Genomic DNA, 27,245 nt, shown 5'->3' with positions numbered 1-27,245 from the left:
TCACTGCCAGAATCCCAATACTTCCTCCAAGACCAATCCCCATGCAAGTCTCATATCCCATCTTGTCTTCATTTTCCTCACTGTACTTACCATCTTTTATTCCTCTCCCTCCAAAATTTGGTTTTGTTCATTGCTTTATCTCAGCTGCATAAGAACAGTGCCTGGATAACAGTAGTTACTCAATAGATTTCTGATGAATGAGTGAACTTGGAAAAAACGTCTATACAGAAATTTGCACAGGGTGTTATTTAAAAAGATGAAGTTCCATGCTTCAGAATGTGTCTATCTCCCATAAAAAGACTTTCTCCTCTATTTAAATATGTACCTGAACTTTAAGAGATCTCGCACAAGTGGTATTTTATTGGCGACAATCAAATTTAACAAATCTTTATACAGTTTAAGGAGAACATTCAGGCATCATAAACACAAAAATTTCAATACGCAAAACAAATTTACAACAAGAAAATAAACATAGAATCTTATTTTGGGACTACGTGGTTATTGTTGCACTACCTTTATAATTCTTTATCCAGAGTCTGAAAACGTAGGCAAGCCCTAAAAATGTAGCAGAAGCATTTCCGCACACTGGTATCCATAATCTAGTTTGTGCAGAAGTGTTTCCACTAGATTCATAGAGTACTCTTTGGAAGAAAATGGCAAAGACTGGTCACCTGGTTGCCTTTCGGACCTTCTGCAACTCTTCAATAGGCTTCCATTCTTGGTTGATTGTTATAAGCTTTAAAAAAAGAATAAAAATGTTTTGTTAGGATCTGTCCATCCTCAGGTCCCCTTCTGGGATTTGTACACAGCTCCCTTTGGAAAAAGCATCACCATAACATTTGTAGTCAACGAATCCCCTCTTCCCATCTCTAAAACAGTAATATGGGCTGGTTCTATCCCTCTATCCCTCTAAAGAGACTTTGGGTTCCTAAGTGTTATAGGATAGGAGAGAAAGGTCATATCCATTTACCCAACTTTCACTTAACGGGGTCTAGATTTTTAAATTTCCTATGGTTTTATGTGAACTATAAGCTCAAAAAGTGTGTCTGCTCTGTGTGAGTGGAGGTATGATGCTCCCAGCACAGAGCCAGGCACATAGTAAGCTCTTAAAATTTCCTCACTGTAATTACTCAACAAAGGTACAAATGAGCCAAGTTACACAATAAGGGAAAAGGCACAGAGCTGTGGACAAGATAACTAATAAGCTGAGGTAACTCTACTCAATATTCTGTAATAACCTATTTGGGAAAAGAACCTGAAAAAGAATGGATATATGTGTATGTATAACTGATTCACTTGGCTGTACCCCTGAAACTAACACAACATTGTAAATCAACTATACTCCAATATAAAATAAAAAGTAAATTTAAAAAAGAGATGATGTGTCACAATAATGATAAAAGTTAATCTTTGAGTGCTGACTATAGGCCAGGCACTGTGCTAAAGGGCTCTATCTTATCTTCTTTAATCCTCTAAACTCTGAGGAAGAGCCCTATTATTGTGCCCATTTTATAGATTCTGAGAGCCTCAGAGAGGCCAAATTATCTAAAATCACCTGTGACTAATGGAGCAAGGATTTGAACTAAATCTCCATAACCCTACAGCCCTCTCTTTGCACTACACGTTAAATGGCACCCTCAAGGTGAAAAGGTATTACATCTATTTTGCTGACAAATGTGCTAAGGTTTCGGCTAAGCATACATCACGTTTTAATGTAGCAATACCTTTCTAGGTGCAGTAGGATCCACATTTTCCCAAGGTTCTGGATTTCTTTTTCGATCAATGCTAAAAATAAAAGAAAGCTGATTAAACATTAAACTAAGTGCATTTAAACTAAGCCTGATATTGGGTTTATAAATACAGTAGGGACAGACTCAGAGTGCATGCTTAGGCATTGAGTTAATTGAAATTGATGGAACATTCCTTTAAAAAGCTTCACAGTGGGCTTCCCTGGTGGCGCAGTGGTTGAGCGTCCGCCTGCCGATGCAGGGGACACGGATTCGTGCCCCGGTCCGGGAAGATCCCGCATGCCGCGGAGCGGCTGGGCCTGTGCGTCCGGAGCCTGTGCTCCGCAACGGGAGAGGCCACAGCGGTGAGAGGCCCGCGTACCGCAAAAAAAAAAAAAAAAAGAACTTCACAGTTTGGCTCAAACATCAAGGATCAATTCCTCTGCAGAGTAGGAGGTCTGTATTCCCTTTACTGGGCTAGACTGGAGAATGTTCTCATAAGCTGAAGAGCAGTTAGGGTGGAAGTGCCAGGCTAAGAGCAAGCAAATATGCTCTTACCCCAGTTTCTGGAAGAGGCAGAAGGGCTGGGGTTGAAACCGGTAGGTGATGAACTGCCAGAGCCTAGCATTACGGCTCTACGGAGCCCTGCACCTGGTCAATATCAGTTTCAGGTTTTTCTCTTCCTCATATTCCAGGATACATGGTATTTTACCTTATATCCAGGGCTAAGATTAGATTCATTGTAGACAACTGAATCTATAAACTCTACCACATTAGGAAAGACCTTTCTAATGAATTGACATTTTAAAATGTTATTAAGATGATTAAGATTGATGATGCATATCCCAAAAGACCGTCTAAGAACTTTAAATTTCAAAACTTAAAAAAAAAAAACCAACAAGCTTTATTTTGCTGCAGGAGAAGAGGAGGAGGGCCAGTGGATGAAAGGGTATTTAGATACAAGGAACTTATATTAGTAAATTTATTTTATCACTAATCATCATTTGATAGTCTTCTGATACCTGGATGCTTTCTGGCCCTGACTCCAACCAAGTTCACAATTCGACATTCTTATCCTGGGGGGAAAACCAGGAAACTGATACCATGCATTTCATAAACTGAAGGTCAACCTAACATGGCTAAAAACGTTTTTATAAATGATGAATGCCTACTTACATCACATCGGTTTTTCGAAGGGAATACAGAGCAAAAGACAAAGCTCCAGTCGCTGCCACGGTCGTGAAAAGCACCAAAGGAATAAGCTAACAGAAAACAAAATACCCCGACGTTTCAATGTGAAACACTTGAAATATAACAGAATAGCTCTATATCATTTTATACTTTCTTCAACATCTTTAAAAGTTAATATTTTTAGTCAGATTTTCAGTTGCTTTTAAAATTTACTTTTTTCTTTTGGCCTTCCCTGGTGGCGCAGTGGTTAAGAATCCGCCTGCCAATTCAGGGACACGGGTTCAAGCCCTGGTCAGGAAGATCCCACATGCCGCAGAGCAACTACGCCCCTGCGCCACAGCTAATAAAGCCTGCGCGCCTAGAGCCCGTGCTCCGCAAGAGAAGCCACCGCACTGAGAAGCCCGTACACCGCAACGAAGAGTAGCCCCCGCTCGCCTCAACTAGAGCAAGCCCAAGCGCAGCAACGAAGACCCAACGCAGCCATAAATAAACAAAAAAATAAAACCTTACTTCCTTCCTTTTCATCAGGAGTTGGAAAAAGCTCATGATGACTTCAGTGTAGAATGCCAAATCTAGAAGAAAAAAAAAAAATCCAAGATATTGATCAAAACTCAGCTACGAGGACTCAGCCTGGTGGGCTCCAAACCGGCCAACGTATCCCAAAGCCAGCCTCGAGGCGGCTCACGAGAGCCTCCGCCCGAGGGCAGCTCACCTGGGAGACCTGGTGGGGCGCCGCGAGCGGACGACGCTAACGCCCAGAACCGAACGCCGACCTCGACCTCCCCTTTTTATATACCAACCGCACCCTCTCCGGAAAGCCGGCCGGTGCGTTCTGGTCACGCGGGCCGCGCAGGGGGCGTGCGGGGGCTTGACTCGCTTTCCGTGCCCGGCGCCCGGCAACCGGGCGCCCCCTGCTGGACGCCGGGCCTTCAAACGCCGCGCAGCCGGACGCTCGCGCTCCCTGACGCCTGCCGCGGTTCTTACCCGCCGCTCGGAGCGAGCCGAGGCTGGGCGTTGGCGCGTCTGCAGGGGGGTGGAACTGAGAACAAGGAGAGCTTGGATGGCCAAGAACAGCTGAAAAACAGCCCCTCTAAAGGGAGGTCCGGAAAAGGAGCCGCAGATCCGGGGGTCCCATGGGAGGCTCCTTGGTGCAGGCAGGTAAACTAGAGTTAATCCAAGTCACATTAAAAGCTCCAAAAACGTGCTGTGGCGCACTTATGGAGATAATTTAAGTTGTAAATTTCCTTTCAGAATAATTCCTTGTTGTCCTGATTTTTTCCATTAAAAAAAAAATCAGGAGATGAGGGAGAAGAAACGAAAAGAATCAACTGGAGAGGTTTCCAGGAGAAGATCTCTGAGACGACCCTGAAGGAACTCGCCCCTAAGCTAGCAGCCTAGCCTTTCACGGAGCATGAAGGCGGCTGCAGAACCACGGGAATAATAATTAAATCAGTATCTGTGTGCCAGGCACTGTACTGGAATCTTCTCGACATTTTTGCAAGGTATGTTATTTAGGCTCAGAGATGCTCTAGGCACATAGCCAGTAAGCGGCGGAGATGTAATCAGAAGCCGGGTCTGTCTGGCAATCGGGAAGCACTGTTCTTTATGCACCCTGCTCTTAGCAACTGCGATTAAGTCAAGAGTGCAAGCTCAGTTATCTAAAAATAGTTATTTTAAAACAATTATTTTAAAACTGAAGTTCAAGCTATGAGTTAGCATAAAAACGAAAACATCTTAATGTTTTCTGAACGGCCAGACCCAGCTCTGTTTCAGCCCCATTTTATTTCTAGTCATGGGCTTTACATTCAAACTGACCTGAGTTTAGAGCCCACCCCTGCCATACTTTGTTAGCTGACTGACTTTGAGGAAACTACTTAACCTTCATGACTCTCAGTTTATATATCTGTAAAATGGCGACAAACTAGCTCGGCAGGGAGTTGGAAAAAATGTTAGAATGTATGCAAAGCATGTAGCAGTCTGCCTTGCCTGTAGTAGGCATTCAATAAATAGTTAATTATTATTTGCAAAGATTTGTTTTATATAAGGCAGATCATAAATATAACTTCTCACACCCAGTTACTGACAAGGGTTCTTACTGTGTAACTCAAGCTGTAGCTGGAGACGTTTGTTGATTACTTAAGAGAAAATTCAACATTTTCCGTGGTTTGTATGGAATAGAATCAAAGAAGCCTTTTAATGCTCCTTCTGCAGAATCTCTAAAGTTTCTTTTGTCAGAAGGGTCTAAGAAAAGCCTCAATTTGTTAATTAAAGATAAATTTTTTTCTAGGATAGAAGCAGGAGAAAAAGGAAATCTTACAGGAATATATCATGGCCCATAAATTAAAATTAAAATGTGTAGCCCTTGGGAATTCCCTGGAGGTCCAGTAGTTAGGGCTCCGTGATTCCACTGTTGGGAGCCCGGGTTCCATCCCTGGTTGGGGAAGTAAGATCCTGCAAGCCGCGTGGCGCGCCCTGCGGGGGGAGCAGGAGTGGAAATAAAGTGTAGCCATGCCTAGTAATGACCTTAAACTTAGAGCCCTGCTTTGCCAATGTCATTTCTTTTCAAAATGCAGTTTTGTAATAGCCTAGGCATTATTCTCGGAATGGGGCATGGTAAATTTAAAAGAATAAAACACAAGTTTCTTACTTCACGTTTCTTACAATTTAGTGCCTGTAAGTAACTCTAACACGCTCTGTCATGATCTGGTGCCAAAGACCCATGATTAATTCTAACTAATGGGCTCTGAGCAATCTTACCAAAGGTGAGGATATTTATTTGAACATAGAAATAGACCAACTGTAAAGACATTTTTGGGGCAACTAGAGAAACTTAAATACAGACCAGATATGAAATGATATTAAAGGGAGTACTGTTGATTTTTTCAGGTGTGATAATGGTATTATGGTTATGTTTTTTTTAAAAAAACCACAATTTTAAAGAGATTATATGTGGAAATAATTAAGAAATATCATGATGTTTGGGATTTACCTGAAAATACTTCAGTTAGAAAACGAAGTAAATTTAGCAAAATACTAATTATTCAATCTAGGTGACAGATATGTGGGAGTTTGTTATATTATTAAATGTGTGAAAATGTTCAGAATAAAGCGTTTTAAAAATTTATAAATTGTATATAGTGTTAAAAAACAGAATTCAACTGAGTCAGTTTGAAGATCTAATTGGCTTCATTCAATGGTTCATGAACTAGAAGGGTGCTCCAAGGGGTAGTACAAACAGAAGGCTTTTATAAAAGCAGGAGGGTGGGGCAAGAAGTAGTAGCAAAAGAAAATGCTTGTTTCAAGCCCGACTGTCTTCTTTTGGGAGCCAGGATTGGGTGGGAGGAGGCGGGGGCGGGAAGGAACCAGAGGGGTCTTTATCATGCAGATTACCTCACTAGTGTTGATCAGGAAATTTCAGACTGGCTGTTTTAAAGCTCACAATGAGAACTAGACCCTGAAAGCCATACCTTCCCTCTTTTGGTTAATGCCCAGGTTTACTGAGCTTGTGTTTAGTCTTTCCCAGAATGACTAACTACCAAGCACAGTTCTCACCCTTCAAATCTTGGCAGTGCCCCAAAGGAACCCACTCAGGATGCTCACCAGCATTACCCACTGTAGCTGCTCCCAAACCCAAAATCCCTTGAGGGAGCTTCCCCTCCCCACCGCAATTGCCAGAAACTTCTAGAACCCCAGGCTTGCAGGAACATGGAACCACAGCTACTTGGTTCCCACACTAGGAATTTAAACTTAGATTTTAATCAGCCCAGCTCAGGCTTTATAAGAAAAGTAGAATATCCTTTCATTAAATATTTTTTGTTGGAATTCTTTCTGCCCATCCTTCAGTGGCTGCCTAGTTACCAGGTTTAGCAAATATGGATTTGCTAAATTTCAGATGGTCTGGGAGTGTACTATTGATACACTGTTTAATGCTGTAATGTGGCTCAGAAAGGAGTTTGAGCTTAATGTAAAGATGTTCACACTTCCCAGGTATAATACTTAGAAGCTGAAGTGTTTTCTCACTGATTACGAACACAGCTTTTGGAAATTTCCCAGAGCCATCCTCTAATCACACTGAAGCTGAGTCAAAGAAATCCTTGATCGAACTTCATCATTTATTGATTTATTTCAATGAGAGAAGAAACATGGTTTTTGTCCTCAGGAGGCTTCCAAAGTTCTGTTGCGAAGTTACAGTTTAAAAAGACATTTTCAAATAAAAACTCAGCCTCTAACCAAAGTGTGGGTACTAAATTTCTAGGCTGACCACTAGAAACTTTCTCTAGGAAAAAACAAGGGGCATACAGCTAGAATCTGAGTTAAGGGGTGCAGGCCTAGGGATGGTTAAGGCCTAACGGCTGCCTTTTCCTGTAAAATCAATAACGGACAGAACATGAATGAAAATATTCAGAATTCTAATAAAGTTTCTAGGTATTTTCCCTACTACTCAAAAGCAAGAGTCAGGTTGTTAGAATAATTTTAACTGAATTATATTTTATACCTATAAATAAGACAGGCCTTTTCCTTTATTGTTCCCCAATAGTGCGGTTTTGCTTAATAATAGTACTGGCTCCCATCAGAAACAAAACTTTCCAACTGCTTAACATTCATGACTTCATATATAGTTCACGCACCATGTTCTGATTGTACCTGTACTTCTTTTGAAGCTCGTCTCCTGTGTTTAATTCATACTGCATGATTTGTTGGAGGTCCCCGCTCCCAGCTGCCCTATCAGTGCCATGTCTGTCTCCTTTACTTACACTCCTGCACCCTGTATGGCACCTTGTGAGTGAAGAAAGCCTCAGTAAGATGCTTACCAGATATTGTTAGGTGAGAAAAACAAGAGCTACACAGTACCATGCTTTTGGTTTTTAAAAGTTATCTAAAAAAAAAAAAAAAAAAAAAAAAAGCTTTGGGCTTCCCTGGTGGCACAGTGGTTGAGAATCTCCCTGCCAATGCAGGGGACACAGGTTTGAGCCCTGGCCTAGGAAGATCCCACATGCCACGGAGCAACTAGGCCCGTGAGCCACAACTACTGAGCCTGTGCATCTGGAGCCTGTGCTCCGCAACAAGAGAGGCCACTATAGTGAGAGGCCTGTGCACCGTGATGAAGAGTGGCCCCCGCTTGCCACAACTAGAGAAAGCCCTCGCACAGAAACGAAGACCCAACACAGCAAAAATAAAAGATTAAAATTTAAAAATAAATAAATAAATGAGGTAGAAAGAAATAACTGCAAAAAAATAAATTAATTAATTAAATAAAATAAAATGAAGGCGGCCTGACTGGTAGGTGGTGAGCTTCCAGAGGGGAAAAAAAAGTTATCTATACATGTGTAAGGAACTGGAAAGTTAAATACCCACATATTTTCTTCATATTTATATTTTCTAGCATTATTACTTTTTTAATAAAGGAAAATAAAAACATATATAACCTAACTCCTTAAAAAATACTCACAATTACAAAAGGAAAACTAGTAGCTATACAGTGGAGAAGATGGACAAGATCATAAACAAGTGATCAAAATTAACATCACCAATAATGTGCAGATATCACGTGGACATGACAGCACATACATATGCTCCACTGGTGATGCATAACCTGAACCTATCATGATGCACATAGGACTAACACAAATTAGGAACCAGTTGTTCTATAAAATACTTAGTCTGTACTCTTCAAAAGTGTCAAGGTCAAGAAAGACTGAGGAACTGTTTCAGATTAAAAAAGGCAAAGAGGCTAAAGAGACATGACAACTAAGTGCAGTGTATGATCCTAGACTGGATCTTGTAATGGGAAAACAATTACTATGGAACAATGGATGAAATTCATCGTCAATAGATTAAAATGTTGTATCAATGTTAAATTTCTTGAATTTGATAACTGCACTGTGGTCATATAAGAAAATAACCTCATTTATAAGAAATGTGCACTGAAGTATTAAAGGGATAAAGGGGCATGATGTGTAAAATCTACTTTTAAATAGTTCAGAAAAATACTGTGGTGGGGAGGAGGGAGAGGGAGAGAGAAAGGAGACAAATGTAGGAAAATGTTAAAAATTGCAGAATCTGGGTTAAGAGTATATAAGAGTTCTTTGTATTATTCTTTTAACTTTTCTGTAAGTATGAAATCTTAGCTTATTAGGCACAAGTTTTTTTATTTATAGGAAATAACACACACAAAGTGTGAAGTTGCAAATTATAGTGCATGTTCACATTTCAGTTAATTCTTAAGCAGGTATGTAAAATAATTTTTAAATATCTTCTAGGTTAGAAAATCCTTGTTTCTGAAATAAGTTTTTATATAAAGTCAAATCCTTGTGACTTAAGGATGGTTTTACAGTCTTAAGTGATTCTAGAAAGTGCTCTTGTTTCACTGTGGTCGCTTCCAGTCCATTTTCTTGCAGAGCCAGCAAGGCAGCCTATAAGAGACAAACAATAGGAAATAATAAATATGCTTCATTGTTGTTTTACAATATATGGTAATACTTTAAAATCTGAACACAAAAATCTCAGTGTCACTTCATAGAATTTCAATATTCATGATGCTAGAAACATTAAGCTAAAAAGTTAAAGTGATTAAAAGTCCTCTCAGTAGACCATCTTTTCTTCTACATTAAATTCTAGCCTTAAATGGGTGGGGGGCTGAGGGGAAAGCAGACTGCAGAATAATACAGACATTGTGAGTGCATATATTTTAAAGATGAGATCAACTATACTCCAGTATAAAATAAAAATTTTTTAAATCAACTATATGCCAATAAAAAGAAATTAAATTAAAAAAAGATGAGAGACTATATTCCTGACCTCAGAGTAAGAGTTTTTTGTTTTTTTTGGTTTTTTGTGTGTGTGCGTGTGTGGTACGCGGACCTCTCACTGTTGTGGCCTCTCCCGTTGCGGAGCACAGGCTCCGGATGCGCAGGCTCAGCGGCCATGGCTCACGGGCCCAGCCGCTCCACGGCATGTGGGATCCTCCCGGACCAGGGCACGAACCCGTGTCCCCTGCATCGGCAGGCGGATTCTCAACCACTGCGCCACCAGGGAAGCCCAGAGTAGGAGTTTTTAAACAGGAAACAGCACTGATCATAAAGGAACAGATCAACACATACTCGATGACCCACCAATTCTCTTTGTATACGAAATAGACATACACACGTATACCAATAGTCACGTACAAGATTGTTCATAGCAGCATAATTCATAATAGCAAAAAAGTAGTAATACAAATGTTCAAAGATAAAATGTGTATATAAATGCCGCACATTCATGTATGAGAATATTATAAGCAATAGAAATGAACAAACTACTGCTACACACAAAACAACAGATGAACTTCACAGACATAATCTTGAGTTAAAGCAGACAGAAAAGCATACCGTATGGTTCCATCTATATAAAGTGCAAAAGCAGGCAAAACTAATATCCCCAGTGCTGGAAGTCAGGAGAGTGGTTCTCTTTTGGGATAGAGTGGGAAGGCCCACGGGAAGCTTCTGGAGAGGAGCTTATACAAGTGTGTTCACTTTATGTTAATTCAGTGCACTATATCCTTCTGATCTGTGCATTTTTCTGAATGTTATTTTTAACACAGGTTTATAGAAAGGAAAAACCCACAGTGGCCGCCTTTTTTAGCAGCCAACATAAAGTCTAAATGCCTTAAAGTGACTTACAAGAACCTGTGTGATCTGGCCACTGTCCACTCCACCTCTTCAATACTGTCATTTCTCACCTCCAGTTGCTGCACATTTTATTCCTTCTGCCTCAAACACTCCGCTTCTCTCCCTTAGCCTAGCTAACTCCCTAATCATCCTTCCAGTTTCAATGTACACACACCCTCTCTCAGATAGCCTTCTCTGATACCCCCAGGTCTGGACTAGTGTCCTTCCTAGGTACTCCCACAGCACCCTGAACTTCCCTGACTCACTACATGTTTTAATTCAGTATTACCTCTCTGCACCTCCCCCACTGCCCCATCAACCTGTAAGCTCTGAAGAGAAGGTAAGGGACCACAGTGGTCTTTTTCACCTCACATGGTGCCTCCCTTTCAGTAAATACTGCCAAGTGAATGAAGTTCTGAATAAATGAAGAAATGTTTTGAACTGTAGGTTTTCTTCACTAATTAACTTACTTCTTTGCAGAGGTTTCCAAGATCAGCTCCAGAGAAAAAACAGGTATCTGCTGCTACGTTTTCTAAGGAAATATCAGGCCCCATTGGCATGTTTTTTGTACAGACTTTCAGAATAGAAAGCCTGCCCTGGAACAAAATAAAAAATAATATGTTTATAACCGTACAACATTTATATCTGACACAATGCTGTATTAAAACATGTCAAGTTAGAGTTTTCTATCATATTACAGAGAAAGTATATATATTTCAGAAACAAACAATAAGAAAGAATCACTTCTTCTCAAGAAGTAAGAAAGTAAATGTGACATCATGATACATTTTAATATTTTTATAATTAATTAAAAAATAGGGCTTCCCTGGTGGCGCAGTGGTTGAGAATCCGCCTGCCGATGCAGGAGTCACGGGTTCGTGCCCTGGTCCGGGAAGATCCCACATGCCGCGGAGCAACTACGCCCGTGAGCCATGGCCGCTAGGCCTGTGCGTCCGGAGCCTGTGCTCCGCAACGGGAGAGGCCACAACAGTGAGAGGCCCGCATACCGCAAAAAAAAAAAAAAAAAAAAAAAAAAAAAAAAAAAAAAAAAATAGCCAATCATAGATATAATCTTTAAGAGACTTGATGAATCTCTCTTTTGGGTACAAACAGTCCCATCAGACATGGTTCAAAGGCAAATACATAAATTAACAGACACAATTTAAAAATAAAATAGATATAATTTTTTTTCCATCCCTTCAAAATCTGATAAAAGCCTAAGGAAGGAAAAAAATTCATTTTCTGTGTCTTTCATCACTCACTGCCAGTGGCTCTGGATGTGAAGCAACGGATTTACTGATTCTTTGGCTGTGGACACATTGTATAATCTCTGTAACCACAGATTTCTCCACTGAAAAATAAGAATGCTGACCCAGATAACCTCCAAAACCCTTTTAACACTTTAGGATTCTTCCATTCTAGTTGCAAAATAATGTTGAGTAGACTCAATAAACTCAGTATTTTGAGTCTTCCACAAAAAAGAAATTACTACCTTGCTTTTAGGCTTATGTTTTTCTGAAAACAGGGCCAGAGTACCCATCAAAAGCAGATGAAAATGATGATTTATGATGGGCCCAGATAAGGAAAAACGCGGAATCCAATATAGGACACACACCATGTACACCTACACCCAGTAAGGGATTCAATTCTGCTGTCTTCTTAGAGTTCAGACACTGATGTGTTGTTAGAAATGCTCACACAGAGTAAATGTGCACAATGATTACCTTTTCATCTGGAGGTGGAATATAAATAATCTTGTCTAATCTTCCAGGCCGTAACAAGGCATCATCTAACACATCAGGTCTATTTGTTGCTGCAACAATCATGACATTGCTATTAAAAACTTCCTGAAACTCTAGCTGAGGGAAAACATACAACACAAAGTAATGTCAATAGGTTGTTAATTATTAAATGTATTTTTTTAAATTACAAATCAGAAGGTCAATTTGTTTCTAAATAGGGGGATATTTTTTTCTTGGGGCTAGAATGCTTACATTTCCTTTCCAGACCACCTTCCCAATATCAAGGTACCCCAGAAACAAATTATTATCAAAGAGCTACTCTGTGTACACAGTGAAGGGAGTGATCAATCCTGATGGGGCATCTCTCAGTGTGAGAACTGATGAAAAGCTTTACACCACAGCAGAGAACATCTATCTGTTGACCTAAATGCACCTGAGCCCCAGTGAATGATTACAACTTAAATGGATGACTTGAAAAGACAGAAGCATCTGACTAACACATGTATAGCTATGAAAAGTCTTGGCTCTCATGTTCTTGAAGGAGGGAGATTTATTTTACCTCTTTGTTTTCTTTCAACAGGCAGAAATATGACAATTAACATAAGCTGCATTTATATAAATCCTGAAGATAAGAAATATCTAAGAGCAACCAGAACAAGGCCTTATACATGCTAAGCATTCAAAATCGTTGAACTTAATTATCAGAGCAGTTCTCCAGTGATGTGATCTCTCAAAGCAATGAGTTCCCTATATCTGCAAGTATTTTAGCAGAGGCTGGGTAAACACCTCTCAGAGGCTATAGAAGGAAATCCTGCATGATGAGGAGATCTGATCAGAAAACCTGATGGGTCCTGTCAAATTCTAGTGGCATATGTTCCTAAGGAGCTGTAAGACTCTCTTTCCATGGAACAATTTAAAAAATGGGAAACAAGTAAGAACAAGAAAAAAAATAAAAGAAAAAAAATTATCTGTCAGGAATTACTTAAGGATACCAAACTCTATCTGGAGAAGGCTCAGAAGAGAGGAAGAGGATTTCCAAGGTCACTTTAACTTTGTTATAACCAAGGAAACCCATTCCTCAAGAAAACTGTAAATTTTCAATTACTGATCATTATTTCCAATGATCAGTAACCCAAACATGGGTTATGTTTCATTTCACATAAACAATTTTAGAAAGGGATGAACACTAGTTTTTCAGGGTATAAAAATAAGAAGAGGGCTTCCCTGGTGGCGCAGTGGTTGAGAATCCGCCTGCCGATGCAGGAGACACGGGTTCGTGCCCTGGTCCGGGAAGATCCCACATGCCGCGGAGCAACTAAGCCCGTGAGCCATGGCCGCTGAGCCTGTGCGTCCGGAGCCTGTGCTCCGCAACGGGAGAGGCCACAACAGTGAGAGGCCCGCATACCGCAAAAAAAAAAAAAAAAAAAAAGAAGAAACTCCCTTCTCCACTAGCAATATGTAGTTATGTTTCTAATCTTAGGAAAAAATTCACATTCATATATATCTAAGATACTTTATTATAAAATTTGCCTCACCTTTCCCAGGTAAATCACTATTTTACCAGCTCTGTAAAAGTCCTAAGAGTCACACTGAAATTATATAATTCTATGAGATGAATCCAGCATAGGAAAAGCTAGTGCAGATGCATTCTACTTAATGCTGGCCTGGATTTTTTGGTGTACTCTGGCTAATAAATACCTCTTCGTTTTTTTCCAGCTCCTTGTATTTACCATGTTGATCTGATTTACTTCCTCTTCTCTCTATAGTCTTCAATCCAACACCATCTAATTCATTTAGGAGAACAGAAAGAACACGCTCTTGAACATTACATCCTGTTCTGCTGATTGATCGAGAGCCCAAGATTGAATCAATTTCATCCAAAAACACAATTGCTGGAGTATTTGCTCTTGCTTGTCGAAATACCTTTTGTTCGAAAAATGGAAATATTTAAAAGCTATACATCATGCCTCATTCATATGAATGTATGTTTTCTGCATTACTCTGTATTTATAATTTTTAAAATATAAAAAGAAGAGAAAGATTCTAAATGTCTAAGAACTAGGGAATGAATAAATAAGGAATAACAGTATTATATAGGGGTTAAAATCATATTTTCAAAGAATATTTAATATTATTGAATTTTAAAAGTGATAACATTAAGTTAAAAAATCACAGATACATATTACATCCACCCATTCCCTGCCCAAGGAAACAGAAAGACAACTGAAATTCACCAAAATGTTAACAGTAGGTAGAGGAATTATGGAGGATTTCTTATTTACACTTTTCTATATTTTCTAAATTTTCTATACACAGTCAGGTAAAACTTTCCTAACAGGAAAAAAAGCCAGTTATATTTTAAAAAATAAGGTTTATCCTTAAGGCATGAAACAAAAATTCAAAAGTAAACTTAACTGCATGAGGGAAAATAAAAAACAAACCTGAGACAAGATTTTTTCTGAATCTCCAACAAAAGGTGAAAAGAGATCAGCTCCGCTCACTGAAACAAAAGAGCAATGACAGCTCGTGGCCAGGGCCCTCACCAGGGTGGTTTTAGCACACCCAGGGGGACCATACAGGAGAACTCCCTTTGGTTCTGTCAGGCCCATCCTAACAAATTCCCGAGGGAATTTCAGAGGCCATTCAATGCTCTAAAAGTACACAAAAAGAGACAGGACACAAAAAGAGAGAGTTGTTTTAGGATAATGATGAACATCAAAAAATTCAGTAAATTCATGCATTCAACAGTCCTCGGGTACCTGCTATGAGCTGGAAATGTGGTCCGATCTCCACACAGCAGCCAGTGATCTTATGACCTAAGTGAGGTCACATCACTTCCTGCTTAAAATCTTTCAATGACTTCTCATCAGAATTAGAATAAAATCCAAATCCAAACTCCTAACTTACCACTGCTTACAAGGCCTCACATAACCCATCGCCCAAACACTCCAGTTTGTTCCCATCTCACGGCCTTTACCTGCTAGTCTCTCTCTGCCTGAACACTCCCTTAAGATCTCTGTATGCTATCCCTCATCATACATGTCTCCACTCATATGTCATTTCCTTGGAGAGGTCTTCCCTAACCACTGTAGTTAAAGCAGATCCTCCCCCTCCTAGGTAGTCGACGCTACTACCCATCTTCTACTTTTGGAGCAGTTATTCATTTGCTATCTGAAACTACTATTTTTCCACGTTGAGTTTGTCATTCTGCTCCTGCTAGAATGTAAGCGAAGTTCACCTCTAAATCCCCATCACCTAGAATGACACCTTCACAAAGTAGGCACTCATAATAGTAAGTAAATCCTCACTACCTCTGAGGTAGGTGGTTTTGTTATCATCATAACTTCACAGATACAGAAACTCGGGCTTAAAAAGTGAAGTAACCCACCCAGATCTTATTACCTTATTGCTAGCAAGGCAGCAGAACTAAGACTAACCCCAGACCGTGTAGATCAAGAGCACAAGCTCTTAATTACTGATATATTACCTCTACAGAAAAGGATAGACAAGACCCTTGTACCTAGAAACTCCTATTTTAGTTGGGGAGACAGGCTTGTAAACTAACAAGCAGACCAGAGAAGGGCATTCCACAGACAAGGAACAATATATACAGAGACACATGAAAGCAATTCATCTCCCAACAGTAAGCAGGAACAGAGGGGAGGATGAGGGAGGCAAGATGCGATAGAGCTGAAGTGGAAGTAGGATTCAGATCACATTGGGCCTTGACAGTTTTAGTGAACAATGAGGAAGCAGTATAGAGAATGGATAGAAGGAAATGAAACTAGAGGGAGGGAAACCACTTAGCAGTCTCTTGCAAGGATTCAGACTACAAAAATAATAAGGCTTGATGTGTCACCGGCAGCGGAGGTGGTGTGGGAGGGATGTATATGAAACATAAAATGTAACTGTATTTTACGCAGGGGAAATCCAGAGGGGAAGTTACGTGATGTATGACATGACTCCATGCCTTTAGAAGACAGGTTTCTGACTGAGGGGATGGGGTGAATGGCTGCGTTCACTGAGGGAGGGAATCCAGGTGTAGAGGTGGAACTGATTAGCTGAACTTTGGACATGCTGAGTTTGAGATCCCTGGAAGTTATCCAGTAGGCAGGCATTTAAGTAGTTCTAATGATCAAAAGAACTATCTGCGATGGATATAAAGATTTCTGAGTTAGCAGTTTTCAGGGGACAGCTGAGGCCTGGGACATTGAGGAGATCAAAGGCTCACTCAGAAAATGGAAAAAAAGAAAACTCTCAGGAGCTTGGAGAGCTAACACTTAACGTAGGGGAGAGGAGTGCTCAGAAAGGCAGGAAAGCTTAATATTCAGAGCTAAAGAAACAGTGTTTCTAACAGGAAGGTGTTACTCATCTCCCGCATGTATTTTGTGAAGATTAAATGAGACAAAGCATGTAAAAATTTAGGGGGGCTTCCCTGGTGGCGCAGTGGATAGGAGTCTGCCTGCCAATGCAGGGGACACAGGTTCGATCCCTGGTCAGGGAAGATCCCACATGCTGCAGAGCAACTAGGCCCGTGTACCACAACTACTGAGCCTGCGCTCTAGAGCCCGCAAGCCACTACTACTGAGCCCATGTGCCACAACTGCTGAGGCCCGCATGCCTAGAGCCCATGCGCCACAACAAAGAGGCCACCGCAGTGAGAAGCCTGCACACCGCAATGAAGAGTGGCCCCCACTTGCTGCAACAAGAGAAAGCCCACGTACAGCAATGAAGACCCAACGTGGCCAAAAATAAATAAATAAATAAATAAATAAATAGGGCATATTATAAATGTGCTTATCCATGGACAAAAGGATTCCAGGGTTCACTGCAGATATAGCTTCCAGTTAAGACAAATAAATTATAATTGATACTTATAAATCAGTCTTGTGTGTGTGCAATTAGGGAAACCTACTTCCTTATGGCAGGATCACCCAAAGGGGTATTGGCAAAATCAACTGCTGAACCTGCAATGCAGGTAAGAAGGGCTGAAGAGCTGTGTCCGTCAACAGCCACTGTGAGAGCCAGTATCAAGTAGCCACCCAGGCCATACTGACTGTTTATTATAATTTTGTGTTTTTACCAGTCCCAGGGCAAACTCAGGCCTATGAACAAAGAATCTGTATTTGTATAGCCCATGAACTAATAAGAGTCGTTTTTACATTTCCAAATGCTCAAAAAAAAAAATCAAAAGAATACTATTTTGTGACGTGAAAATTATATGACTTCAGTGTCCATAAATAAAGTTCCATCAGAACACAGATACTCATTACATAATGTCTACGACTGTTTTCGTGCTACAATAGCAGGGTTGAGTGGTTGCAACAGAGACCACAAAGCCTAAAGTATTTACTCTCTGGCCCTCTACAGAAAAGAGTTCACTGACCCCGGTCTAAATTATAAACTCTTTAGAGCAAAAAGCAAACAAAAAGAGGGTGAGGCAGGAAAGTATGAAAAATAATATTTGATGCCTATAGAGTCCAGTTAAATAAGGACTGAAAATCGACCATTAGATCTAGATGTTAGGATCACATTAGTGATGATGGCAAGAAGTTTCACTGCAGCTTGTTTTCAACATAAAGCATTACACTTAGACTGTCATATTCTACTGGCTTAAGCAGATTCTCTATCTCACCTGTTTTAACTTCAGTTTTACATCTTCAAGGCCACCAATCTGCTCCCAGCCAACAGGCTTGATGTCCATCAGTCCAATGACACTTCGAAATGATGAGGGCTGGATCTTTTTAAAAGCTTCAAGGAAGTCTGTTTCATCAATCATTGGATTGTCCTGGTTCTGAAGAAATCCACCCCAAAAAGCAAAATCAAACCAAAAATCAGGTGGGCCTTTTTTGTGGTACACAAACACAATTACTTTTTAATTTTAAATCGTCTTTTGAATTTATACATCTATTTTGTTATCACTATAAAGAAATTTGTAACACATGGTATAAAAAAATTAAATGTCTCCCCCTCGACCCCACCAATATTCATCCCCAGAGAATGTCAACAGTCTCCTGTGTATTCTTCCAGTATGTTTTATGACATATGTATATGCTTTCAAAGAGATACACAAATGCGACCATACCATACATATTAATTTGTACTTTTTCATTTATCTTAGAACTCTTTTCATGTCAACTAATACAGCTCTACCTCATTCTTTTTGACAACTGCACATTGTGTGAGTATTTTAACGACATCCTGTTGAACGTAGGTTGTTTACAGTCTTTTGTTATTAAAAACAAAGCAGCAACAGAAAGTCCTTGTGCACATGCTCAAGTATTTTATATAATAATTTCCTCAAAGTAGAAATTACTGTGCTTAAGAGTATGCACAGGGCTTCCCTGGTGGCGCAGTGGTTGAGAGTCCGCCTGCCGATGCAGGGGACACAGGTTCGTGCCCCGGTCTGGGAGGATCCCACATGCCGCGGAGCGGCTGGGCCCGTGAACCATGGCCGCTGAGCCTGCACGTCCGGAGCCTGTGCTCCGCAACGGGAGAGGCCACAACAGTGAGAGGCCCGCATCCGCAAAAAAAGAGTATGCACACTTACAATTTTCACAGCTACTACTAAACTGTCCTCAAAGCTGCACCAATATATGAAGCTGTTCTCCCCACACCTCTCCAACAATGGACATTCCCAAACCTTAAATTTCTGCCAGTGTGACAGAGGAAATGGTGCTCACTATTGTGTTAATTAAATTTCTTTAATCAAGAGTGAGGCAGAGGAAATAATGGAATTAGAAAATCAGTTTTGCAACCATCACAGTAAAGGCTGTTTAGGGCAAGAATCAATGGATGCTAATCTAGGGGAGGGCAAGTTTGATGAGGAACAGGATATCTGCATTGTCTCAGAGGGTTGCCTCACAAATTTCTTACTAGTTGCAAAGGGAAAAATAGCAGCTATACAATAGTAGATAAACTGGACAAAACCTTGACTGACTGATCACATCAGTCACCATTAGGGACACCACCAATGAAGGGCAGGTGGACGTACTGTGCCTCCACATGTGACATCATAAGAAGGACACACTATCACTTATGTAGTATCCCCAATGGGCATGTATAACCTGAATGTGACTATGAAGAAACAGACAAATCCAAACTGACAGAAGTTCTATAAAATTACTGACCTGCATCCTTGAAAAATGTCATTGTCAAATGTCACGCACACACAAAAAAGTGCTAAGGAAGCGTTCAAGATAAAAAGAAACAAAAAACTAAACACAATACATTATCCTGGACTAGATCCTGTACTGGAGGAAATGAATGCTACAAAAATTGATACAGTTAGCAAAATTAGAATAGGAACTGTAAATCTGATGACATTTTGATCAGTGTTAAATTTCCTGAATATAATGAGATAATACATACTTGTTCATAGGAAATAGACATTAAAATATTAAGGGATAATGGGTTAAGATGCATGCAACGCCTTCTCAAATGATTCAGAAAAAAACAATGTGTATACCTAGGCAGTTGACCCTTGAACAACATGGGAGTTAATCCTCATTTAAGTAGAGGTGGCCCCCCATATCTGCCGTTCCCCACGTCTGTGTGGATTCAACCAACCCCAGATCGTGCAGTACTTATAGTATTTACTATTGAAAAATATCCATGTATAAGTGGACTGGTGCAGTTCAAACCTGTGTTGTTCAAAGGTCAACTGTACAGAGAGAAGAAGAGGAGAGAGAGAATGATAAAGCTAATTTGGCAAAATGTTAAAAACTGGTGAATGTGGATAAAGGATTTAGCAGGAGTTCTCTATCTCAGAACTCTCCCTGAAGTTTTAATTATTTCAAAATAAGTTTTTAAAAAAGAAAAAGAATCAAAAGACTAATTTTTAAAGAAAGTTGAGGATTTTTCATGTGTATAAGCCATCTGTAATCCATTTACTATCAACTACCAGTTCATATCTTACTACCCATTTTCTCTTGGATTTTTGGTCTCTTCTTATTGCTTTGTGAGAGTTCTTTCTACACCAAGGAAATTGGTCTTTTGTCATGGGCTGAAAGTATTTTTCCCAGTCTGTCTCATGTCTTGCCTTTGCTTATAGTATTGTTTGTTTGTTTTGCTTTTGAACTTGTCATCTTTCTTTTTTTTTTTTTTTTTTTAATAGTATTGTTTTGCCATTCTAAAATGGTCCAATCAGTAAATCATTTCCTTCCTGGCTATTAAAAACTTATATTTCTATTTGTAATATCTGTATTTATATTTAAGTATTTGCCCTCTTACATCAAATTCTGAACATTCAGTTATCCCAAAATTCCCATTTTCAATAACAAACTATTTTATCCCATTTATGAAAGATTAAATAAGTGAATATGTATACATGGAGCTTTTCTGAACAGTGTTCCTAAAAAATGTCAATAATTATAATCTCTGGGAGGTGAGATTTCACACAATTTTTACTTTCTTTATAATTTTTATCTTGTTTAATTTCTCACAAAGAACACTATTAAATAGTTTTTTGAAATAGTGCTTTTTTTTAATTAGCTAGCAGCATTAGATATTGGGTAACTGAATACTAATTAATTTTTAGGTAACACCAACTAACATTTGAAAATCCCATTTACACTTGCAGATTACTTGTGTGTACACTATTCACTTGATTTTCATAATCCTTTCAGGCAGATAAAAATCCTTTCCCCTCTATGTGTAAATGTGTGTGTGTTAAACTGTCTTTCTAACCCTTTAATAGGCATACTTGACAAAAAGATGAACAAACTGTGGTGTGCCCTTGTCTGCCCTGGCACAGACAGAGGCAGCAGCAGCCCCTCAGCTGCCTGGGGAGGGAAAGAAGAAAAAGATGGAGCCAGTACCTTCCCAGAAGCCTCTGTCCCTTCTTCCTTTTTGCCTTTCTTTCTTCCACTTCCCCTGGTTGTTTATGAACTGAGCCATCACCTGTGGTAACTAGGCCTGGGCAGGCCCCTCCTGAAGTAGCAGTGGGCTCCACCCTAGGATGGCTGCAGCTGGATGGTCCACCTAAGCCAACGTGCTTAAGGTCAAACCTGGAACTTCAAAGCAGAGGGAATTCTAAATGTAAACCTCCTTTCCCACACCCTGGTATTCTTGTCCTCCCCTCAAGAGGCATATATCCTCAAATCTTCACACATGGGACTTGTCATTAAATCTTCAAGAAGTTTTGGTTCTAAACCGAAAAGATGAGGACTTACAAGTTCACATAACTCCTTTCCCACCTTTGGTGTAAGAGTAAAAATAAAGGAAAAGAAAATGAGGAAGGATATAAAGGACCTAGGTAAAAAGGTTTTCAAAATTTAGGATGATAAATCATCCTTTTATAGCTTAAACAAACTCAGAATTAGGTTTTAAAAAATTATAAGGTCAAAGAACAATTTTAACGTTACAACAGAATCCTCAGCATGCTGAAAATAATTTTTTTCTGAAGGGGTTTAGGGATTCAGGCTGACATTACATAAAAGTGAACAGATTTTCCAATCTATAGTGTTGAAAACTACTATATTTAAGATAATATCCTAACTATTTTTAAGAAAAGCAGTCATGAATTAAGGATTTGAATGTCAAAGATGAATTTAAATAAAATTCCAGGCATCTAATCATCTCCTGAGTTAGAAAAGCTTATTTTCCCTTCAAGCTGCTTATTAACAACAAAGGGAAAAACAGTATCTTGACAATAGAGAAATCTCAGAGATACCACCTTATCCAAGAAATCAAAGTTAATTTCACCAGTAATAGGACAAACATATATCATTTGCTACCTAATAGATGCAATGAGAAGAACACAGTATCATTTCTGTGATATTTCTGCCAAAAATGCAAAACCTGAATCAAATCATAAGAAAACATCAGTCAAACCCAAACTTAGGAATATTCTACAGAATAACTGAACTGTACTTTAAAAAAATTAAAGTCGTAAAAGAAAGACTGAAGAATGTTTCTAGATTAAAGATTAAGCAGCCATGGCAGCTAAATGCAATGTGTAATCCTAGATTTAAAAATATTTTTTTCTTTTTTCCTTTTAAAATTTTTGCTACAAAGGAAATTAGTGGGACAAATGGTGAGATTTGGTTAAGGTCTATATAGATTAGGTAGAAGTATCATGTCAGTGTTAATTTCCTCATCTTGATAATTGTACTGTGGTTTTAAAGTCCTTGTTTTTAGGAAATATACACTTAAATTTTCAATGCTAAAGGGGCATCATGGCTGCATATGAAAGTATGAGTATATATATATATATATATATACACACACACACACATAAACATTCATACACATGAAGAGAGTATGATAAAGCAAAAGTGGTAAAATGTTACATTTGATGAATCTATGTGAAGGATATACAAAAATTCTTTGTTCTATTTTTGCAACTTTTCTCTAAGTCTGAAATAGATTCAAAATAAAACAAAAATGAAAAAGAAATATGTTTGCTTCTTCTGGGGCCACACTGTCTTTTTCCTGCCTGCTCTGGGCTTCAGCACTAAAGAGTTACTATGGGTGTGGGGGAAAACACTCTGGATAAACCTGAAGAACTCAGCTCTCTGTCCCTAGTTTCAGTCATATACTATTTCTATGGAGTTCAGATGTAAAAATATATGTAAGAGGACTTCCCTGGTGGCGCAGTGGTTAAGAATGTGCCTGCCAATGCAGGGGACATGGGTTCGAACCCTGGTCTGGGAAGATCCCACATGCTGCAGAGCAACTAAGCCCGTGCACCATAACTACTGAGCTTGAGCTCTAGAGCCCCCGAGCCACAACTACTGAGTCCGCATGCCACAATTACTGAGCCCGTGAGCCACAACTACTGAGCCCATGCGCCACAACTACTGAAGCCTGCACGCCTGGAGTCCATGCTCTGCAACAAGAGAAGCCACCACAGTGAGAACCCACTGCAACGAAGAGTAGCCCCAGCTCACCGCAACTAGAGAAAGCTCGCATGCAGCAACGAAGACCCAACACAGCCATAAATAAATAAATAAATAAATTTATTTTAAAAAAATATGTAAGAAGCAGCTGTTGAAGGTATCAAAAGTTTGAAGAAAATGTACTTACCACTTTTTTTAATCTCCAAATTAACTTATTACGTTAATAAAAGGGTTCACACAGAAGGTCATAAATCAATCCTTCTTACCTTCTCACTATGAAGCAAAGCATGCATGGCAGCCTCCCTACAGAGTGCGGTCAGGTCTGCACCAACATAGCCAACTGTCATTTCTGCAAGGAGGCTCAAATCGACTTGACTGGAGATGGGCATCTTTGAGGTAATCACTTGTAGAATCGCCTTTCTTTGTCTAAGTGTGGGAGTTCCAATGACAACCTATGTGCAAAGCAAGGAAAGAAAAAGTTCACAGCTTAAAATATTATTTTTTTAATCCTCACAAACATGTATAATAATTTAGCGAACAAATTTGGAACTATTACTGTGTACTCTTAAGCATACCTTAGATTCTGAATACATGAAAATCCTTATCTTCCAGAGGAGTAACACTGGCTAGAAAGTTGCACAGTTAAAATTACATATGTCATTTAATAAGTTTTTGTTATTTTTGAGAACCTACCACGTTCTAGGAGCCAGTAAACTAGATAGTCTATGTCCCTGCTCTTATGGGGCTTATTCAGGAGACAGGTATTACATGGTGTGAGGAAGAAATCCACTCAAGTTCTAAACAGATTATGATAAAGTGGGCAATTATCACCTGTCTCTTTAGAAACCTACAACAAAGTTCAAATATCATGTAAATAATCACTATTCAAACTATTTAGTAGAAATCAAGAATCAATTTAGGACTGAAGTTTATAAAATAGGACAGCTTTGAATATTCAACCTTCCTGGCAACTCAGGGAGCAATTGTGGGATAGGAGGCTGGCGTCCGGACAAGGAATTAATAAATCTAGAAGAGTTAAATGTCTGCTCTGATTCAGTCCTTCCCTGCCTTCCCCCTTATTTCAATACATTTGTTTCTCCAGTCTGTCCTACTTTAAATTCTCATTCCAGATCCGTAAGAGTTTAACATGCTTGTAGCAGTCCTAGTTCCCTTAAAAACTAACACTACCGAGTATAGTACTCCTCATTCTCAGGACCTGCACAGCTCATCCCTAACGGCCCCCTTGCTTCTCAGAACAATTTGACTCTGGAGGCAGAAAGGGTCCTGGCTCGCAGATCATTTGTGGACCAGAGAATGGGTTCTCTGCTTTACAGAGCCCCACTCCAGCTTCACTGACTTCCAAACTTAAGTGGCAAACGCCTCGCGGCAGCCAACCAGGGCCAGAAGAGGCCGGGGTTCCAGGAACAATGGGCTAGCTGGCTGAGCCTATTTACCTCTCGGTCGAATCTCCCAGGTCTGCGCAGCGCTGGGTCTAGCGCGTCCGGCCGGTTAGTGGATCCCACAACCACCACCTCCCGGCCCCCACTGATGCCGTCTAGCAGCGTCAACACCTGGGCCACCACGCGGCTCTCGGGGGCTTGGTGTGCGCCGCCCCGCCGGGGACACAGGGCGTCCACCTCGTCCAGGAAGAGGAGCGTGGGCCTGCGGCTGGCCAGCTCCCGGGCACGCTGGAAGACCCGCCGCACGTTCTCCTCGGTCTCCCCGGGCCGGGAGCCCTGCAGCATGGGGGCACTCACGGCCAGCAGCTCCGCGCCCGCCTTTCGGGCCACGGCCCGCACTAGCTGGGTCTTGCCCACTCCAGGGGGGCCGGCCAGGAGCACCCCGCGTGGCACTTCTAGCCCCAGCGAGGCCAAGGCGCGTGGGTAGCGGAGCGGCAGGTGGAGGAGCTCCCGCAGCGAGTCGGCCGCCTCGGAAAGGCCCCCCAGGGGCACCTCGGGCTGCGGCTCCGCTTCCGACGGAGGCAGCCCGCTCAGACTGATGTGGGTGCGAGGGGTGACCAGCCCGGCCGGATTCAGGTTGGGTGCCCCGCTGACGATGTGCAGGGCGGCCACCGGGCCGGGAGCGCCCGGAGGAGCGGCCACCACGTGGCCCAGAGAGACCGGACGGTTCCTCAGCAGCTCCTGCGCCGCCTCCAGCACCGCGGCTGGATTTGGGGCACCCGGCACGCCCGCCAGCTCCCGCAACACCGGCCACACGGCGAGGAGCCGAAGGGGCGGGCAGGGCACTAACCGGAGTCGGCTCAGGTTGAGACTCCCCCGGGACCCCGGCGCCCCCACTACCGCCCCCGGGCTCGCGCACTGCAGATCCAGTTGCACAAAGCCGTCCGCTCCATCCCGCCGCGGCCAGGCGGTGCAGAGGCAGGAGCCACCGTCAGGCAGCGAGATCTCCACCGCCGAGCCCAGGTGCGCGCCTAAGGCGCGGAGGGCCGCCGGGCCCAGGCGACAGCGCTGGGTGCCCCGGTCCCTAGCGTCTACGGGTAGCAGCTTTAACAGCGGCCCTTCTGGAAAGGGACCTGAGTCCGGAGCCATTGCTCACGGAAGACGCAAGGCCCAGGAAAATGGGGTAGGAATTCCACCCGGGCCAGAAAGACCGGTACACAGAGCTCCTCTGCCGGAAGCACGTGATGCGCATGCGTCAGGGATCTGTTGCCGTTCCCTGACATGAGATAGAAAGGACCAATCGGAAAGTTAGACGAAGTTAGACTTAGTTAAACAACGCTCGGACCCTCGGGGCTAGTTTGCTGTGGTGCTGGGTTTGATGAACTCCGGTCGTCCTTTCCATAGCTTTACGGACAAGGCCTTCGTCACGGGTGTCTGGGAGGCAGCGTAAGCTACCTTAACTAGGTCATTAAGCATGTACCTTGGTGGTTTGGGGAGTCGCCACATAGCATTCTCTTAACCTGGTTCCCGGACTCGAGCATCACCATCTGCGCTTTTGGAGTATCAGCCTAGAGACTTCGCTATTTTGTGAAAAAACCTCGACAGTCCTCAGGGGCACAGTATTTTGGAGTGCTCTGGTGCTAATGTCTTAGGTGACTTGGAGTGGATGAGAAATACAGCCTTGGCATCTTCGATAACATGGGTTCCAACCTGTTTGTAAAGTCCATGCATGTCCTCTGTATACAAAAGCGCCAGCCGAGCAAAAGAGAATCACAGTGTAGCATTTTAAATCCCTTGAAGAACGGAAAGAAGGAAAACCAGGCCATCTGACGTAGTTGTGGCACACCAGTACATTCTGTTCACATTCCTGACTTCTCCTTTGAATGTTCTTTTACAACAACTTAATCATAACCTCTTCTGTTCATGTGATTAAGTCCTTATTGTCTATCTGGGGCACAACAGTACTAAGTCCTGTATTAGAGGCAATGCCTGTCTACCTTATTAAGACCTCCACCTAATATTCTCTTTCCACCTCTCCTTTCCCCTCCCCACCGGGAATTACTCTTTCCTCCTATCCTTTTAAATTCTGCTCATCAAAAAGAGCTACAGATATTCAAAGTCAAGATAATATGCCTTGTTATTTATCCTACTCACATCTTTCTACCTCTGTTTTTCCGACTTTCACTGAAACCCAAATTTATGTGACTACAAAATTGAGATTGCAGATGGAATGCTTAAGTCACTGGGGTTTGAGTGTTTTTTCTTCCCACTTATGCAAATAATCAGCTGCAGACTCTATAGTGATCTCTTCTCAATGGAAAGTACTGTCAGATCTGGGATCTTATGACTAATGCCCATTCCTGGCCTCACTCTATCCAAACCTCAGGGCAGACACTGTGACTAACTTCTGGAGTCCACAATCACTTATCAGATCTCTGCTGTATGTTTCCAACTACTGTGCTGGAACCACTTAAAAGGAACTAGAAAATAGCATACTAAGAGGAGGTCCTGAAATGAGTAAATCACCCATTACATCCTGTTTGCTTCTTTCTCTTAATCGTACTGCCTTCTATTCTCTGGAGAACAAAGACTCTAAACTCAGACTTTTCAAGAACAGCTTTGTATTTTCTGAAATAAAAAGCCAATGTGTTTTTTTTGGCAGCAACACGAATGGACCTAGATATTATCATACTAAATC

At 41.2% G+C, this 27,245-nt stretch overlaps 2 protein-coding genes and 1 long non-coding RNA gene across 10 annotated transcripts; 1 reads left to right on the top strand and 2 right to left on the bottom strand.

Annotated features, from left to right (window-relative positions):
* Positions 1-340: 340 nt before the first annotated feature.
* Positions 341-3,815, bottom strand: C3H15orf48 (chromosome 3 C15orf48 homolog). Its single transcript, XM_059059442.2, has 5 exons — positions 3,631-3,815; positions 3,429-3,490; positions 2,904-2,989; positions 1,725-1,785; positions 341-736 (listed from the first exon to the last, which is right to left on the bottom strand). Exons 2-5 carry the CDS (start codon positions 3,462-3,464, stop codon positions 668-670), a joined length of 252 nt encoding a protein of 83 aa, XP_058915425.1. The 5' UTR covers positions 3,465-3,490; positions 3,631-3,815; the 3' UTR covers positions 341-667.
* Positions 3,816-3,817: 2 nt separating this feature from the next.
* On the top strand, positions 3,818-5,658 carry LOC136793819 (uncharacterized). The gene is made up of 3 exons (XR_010839682.1): positions 3,818-4,076; positions 4,216-4,420; positions 5,587-5,658. It is a non-coding gene; the product is annotated as an uncharacterized lncRNA (long non-coding RNA).
* Positions 5,659-7,866: 2,208 nt separating this feature from the next.
* AFG2B (AFG2 AAA ATPase homolog B) lies at positions 7,867-25,800 on the bottom strand. Of its 8 annotated transcripts, none has more exons than XM_067029178.1 (9): positions 24,602-25,783; positions 23,723-23,773; positions 23,414-23,599; positions 17,942-18,100; positions 14,748-14,957; positions 14,037-14,229; positions 12,289-12,377; positions 11,035-11,160; positions 9,022-9,331 (listed from the first exon to the last, which is right to left on the bottom strand). In XM_067029178.1, exons 1-9 carry the CDS (start codon positions 25,694-25,696, stop codon positions 9,164-9,166), a joined length of 2,277 nt encoding a protein of 758 aa, XP_066885279.1. In that variant the 5' UTR covers positions 25,697-25,783; the 3' UTR covers positions 9,022-9,163. The 8 variants fall into 8 exon arrangements, 5 of the variants coding, with proteins under 5 accessions (XP_058915349.1, XP_066885279.1, XP_066885281.1 ...); XR_010839680.1 differs by having other exon boundaries at positions 9,024-9,331; positions 12,289-12,423; XM_067029177.1 differs by having other exon boundaries at positions 9,033-9,331; positions 12,289-12,423; positions 14,005-14,229; positions 24,602-25,781.
* Positions 25,801-27,245: the final 1,445 nt, after the last annotated feature.

Source organism: Kogia breviceps, chromosome 3 (genome assembly GCF_026419965.1).
Source record: "Kogia breviceps isolate mKogBre1 chromosome 3, mKogBre1 haplotype 1, whole genome shotgun sequence".
NCBI lineage: Eukaryota > Metazoa > Chordata > Mammalia > Artiodactyla > Physeteridae > Kogia > Kogia breviceps.
Note: the sequence above shows the minus strand (reverse complement) of the source record. Positions and strands in the feature narration are given on the sequence as shown.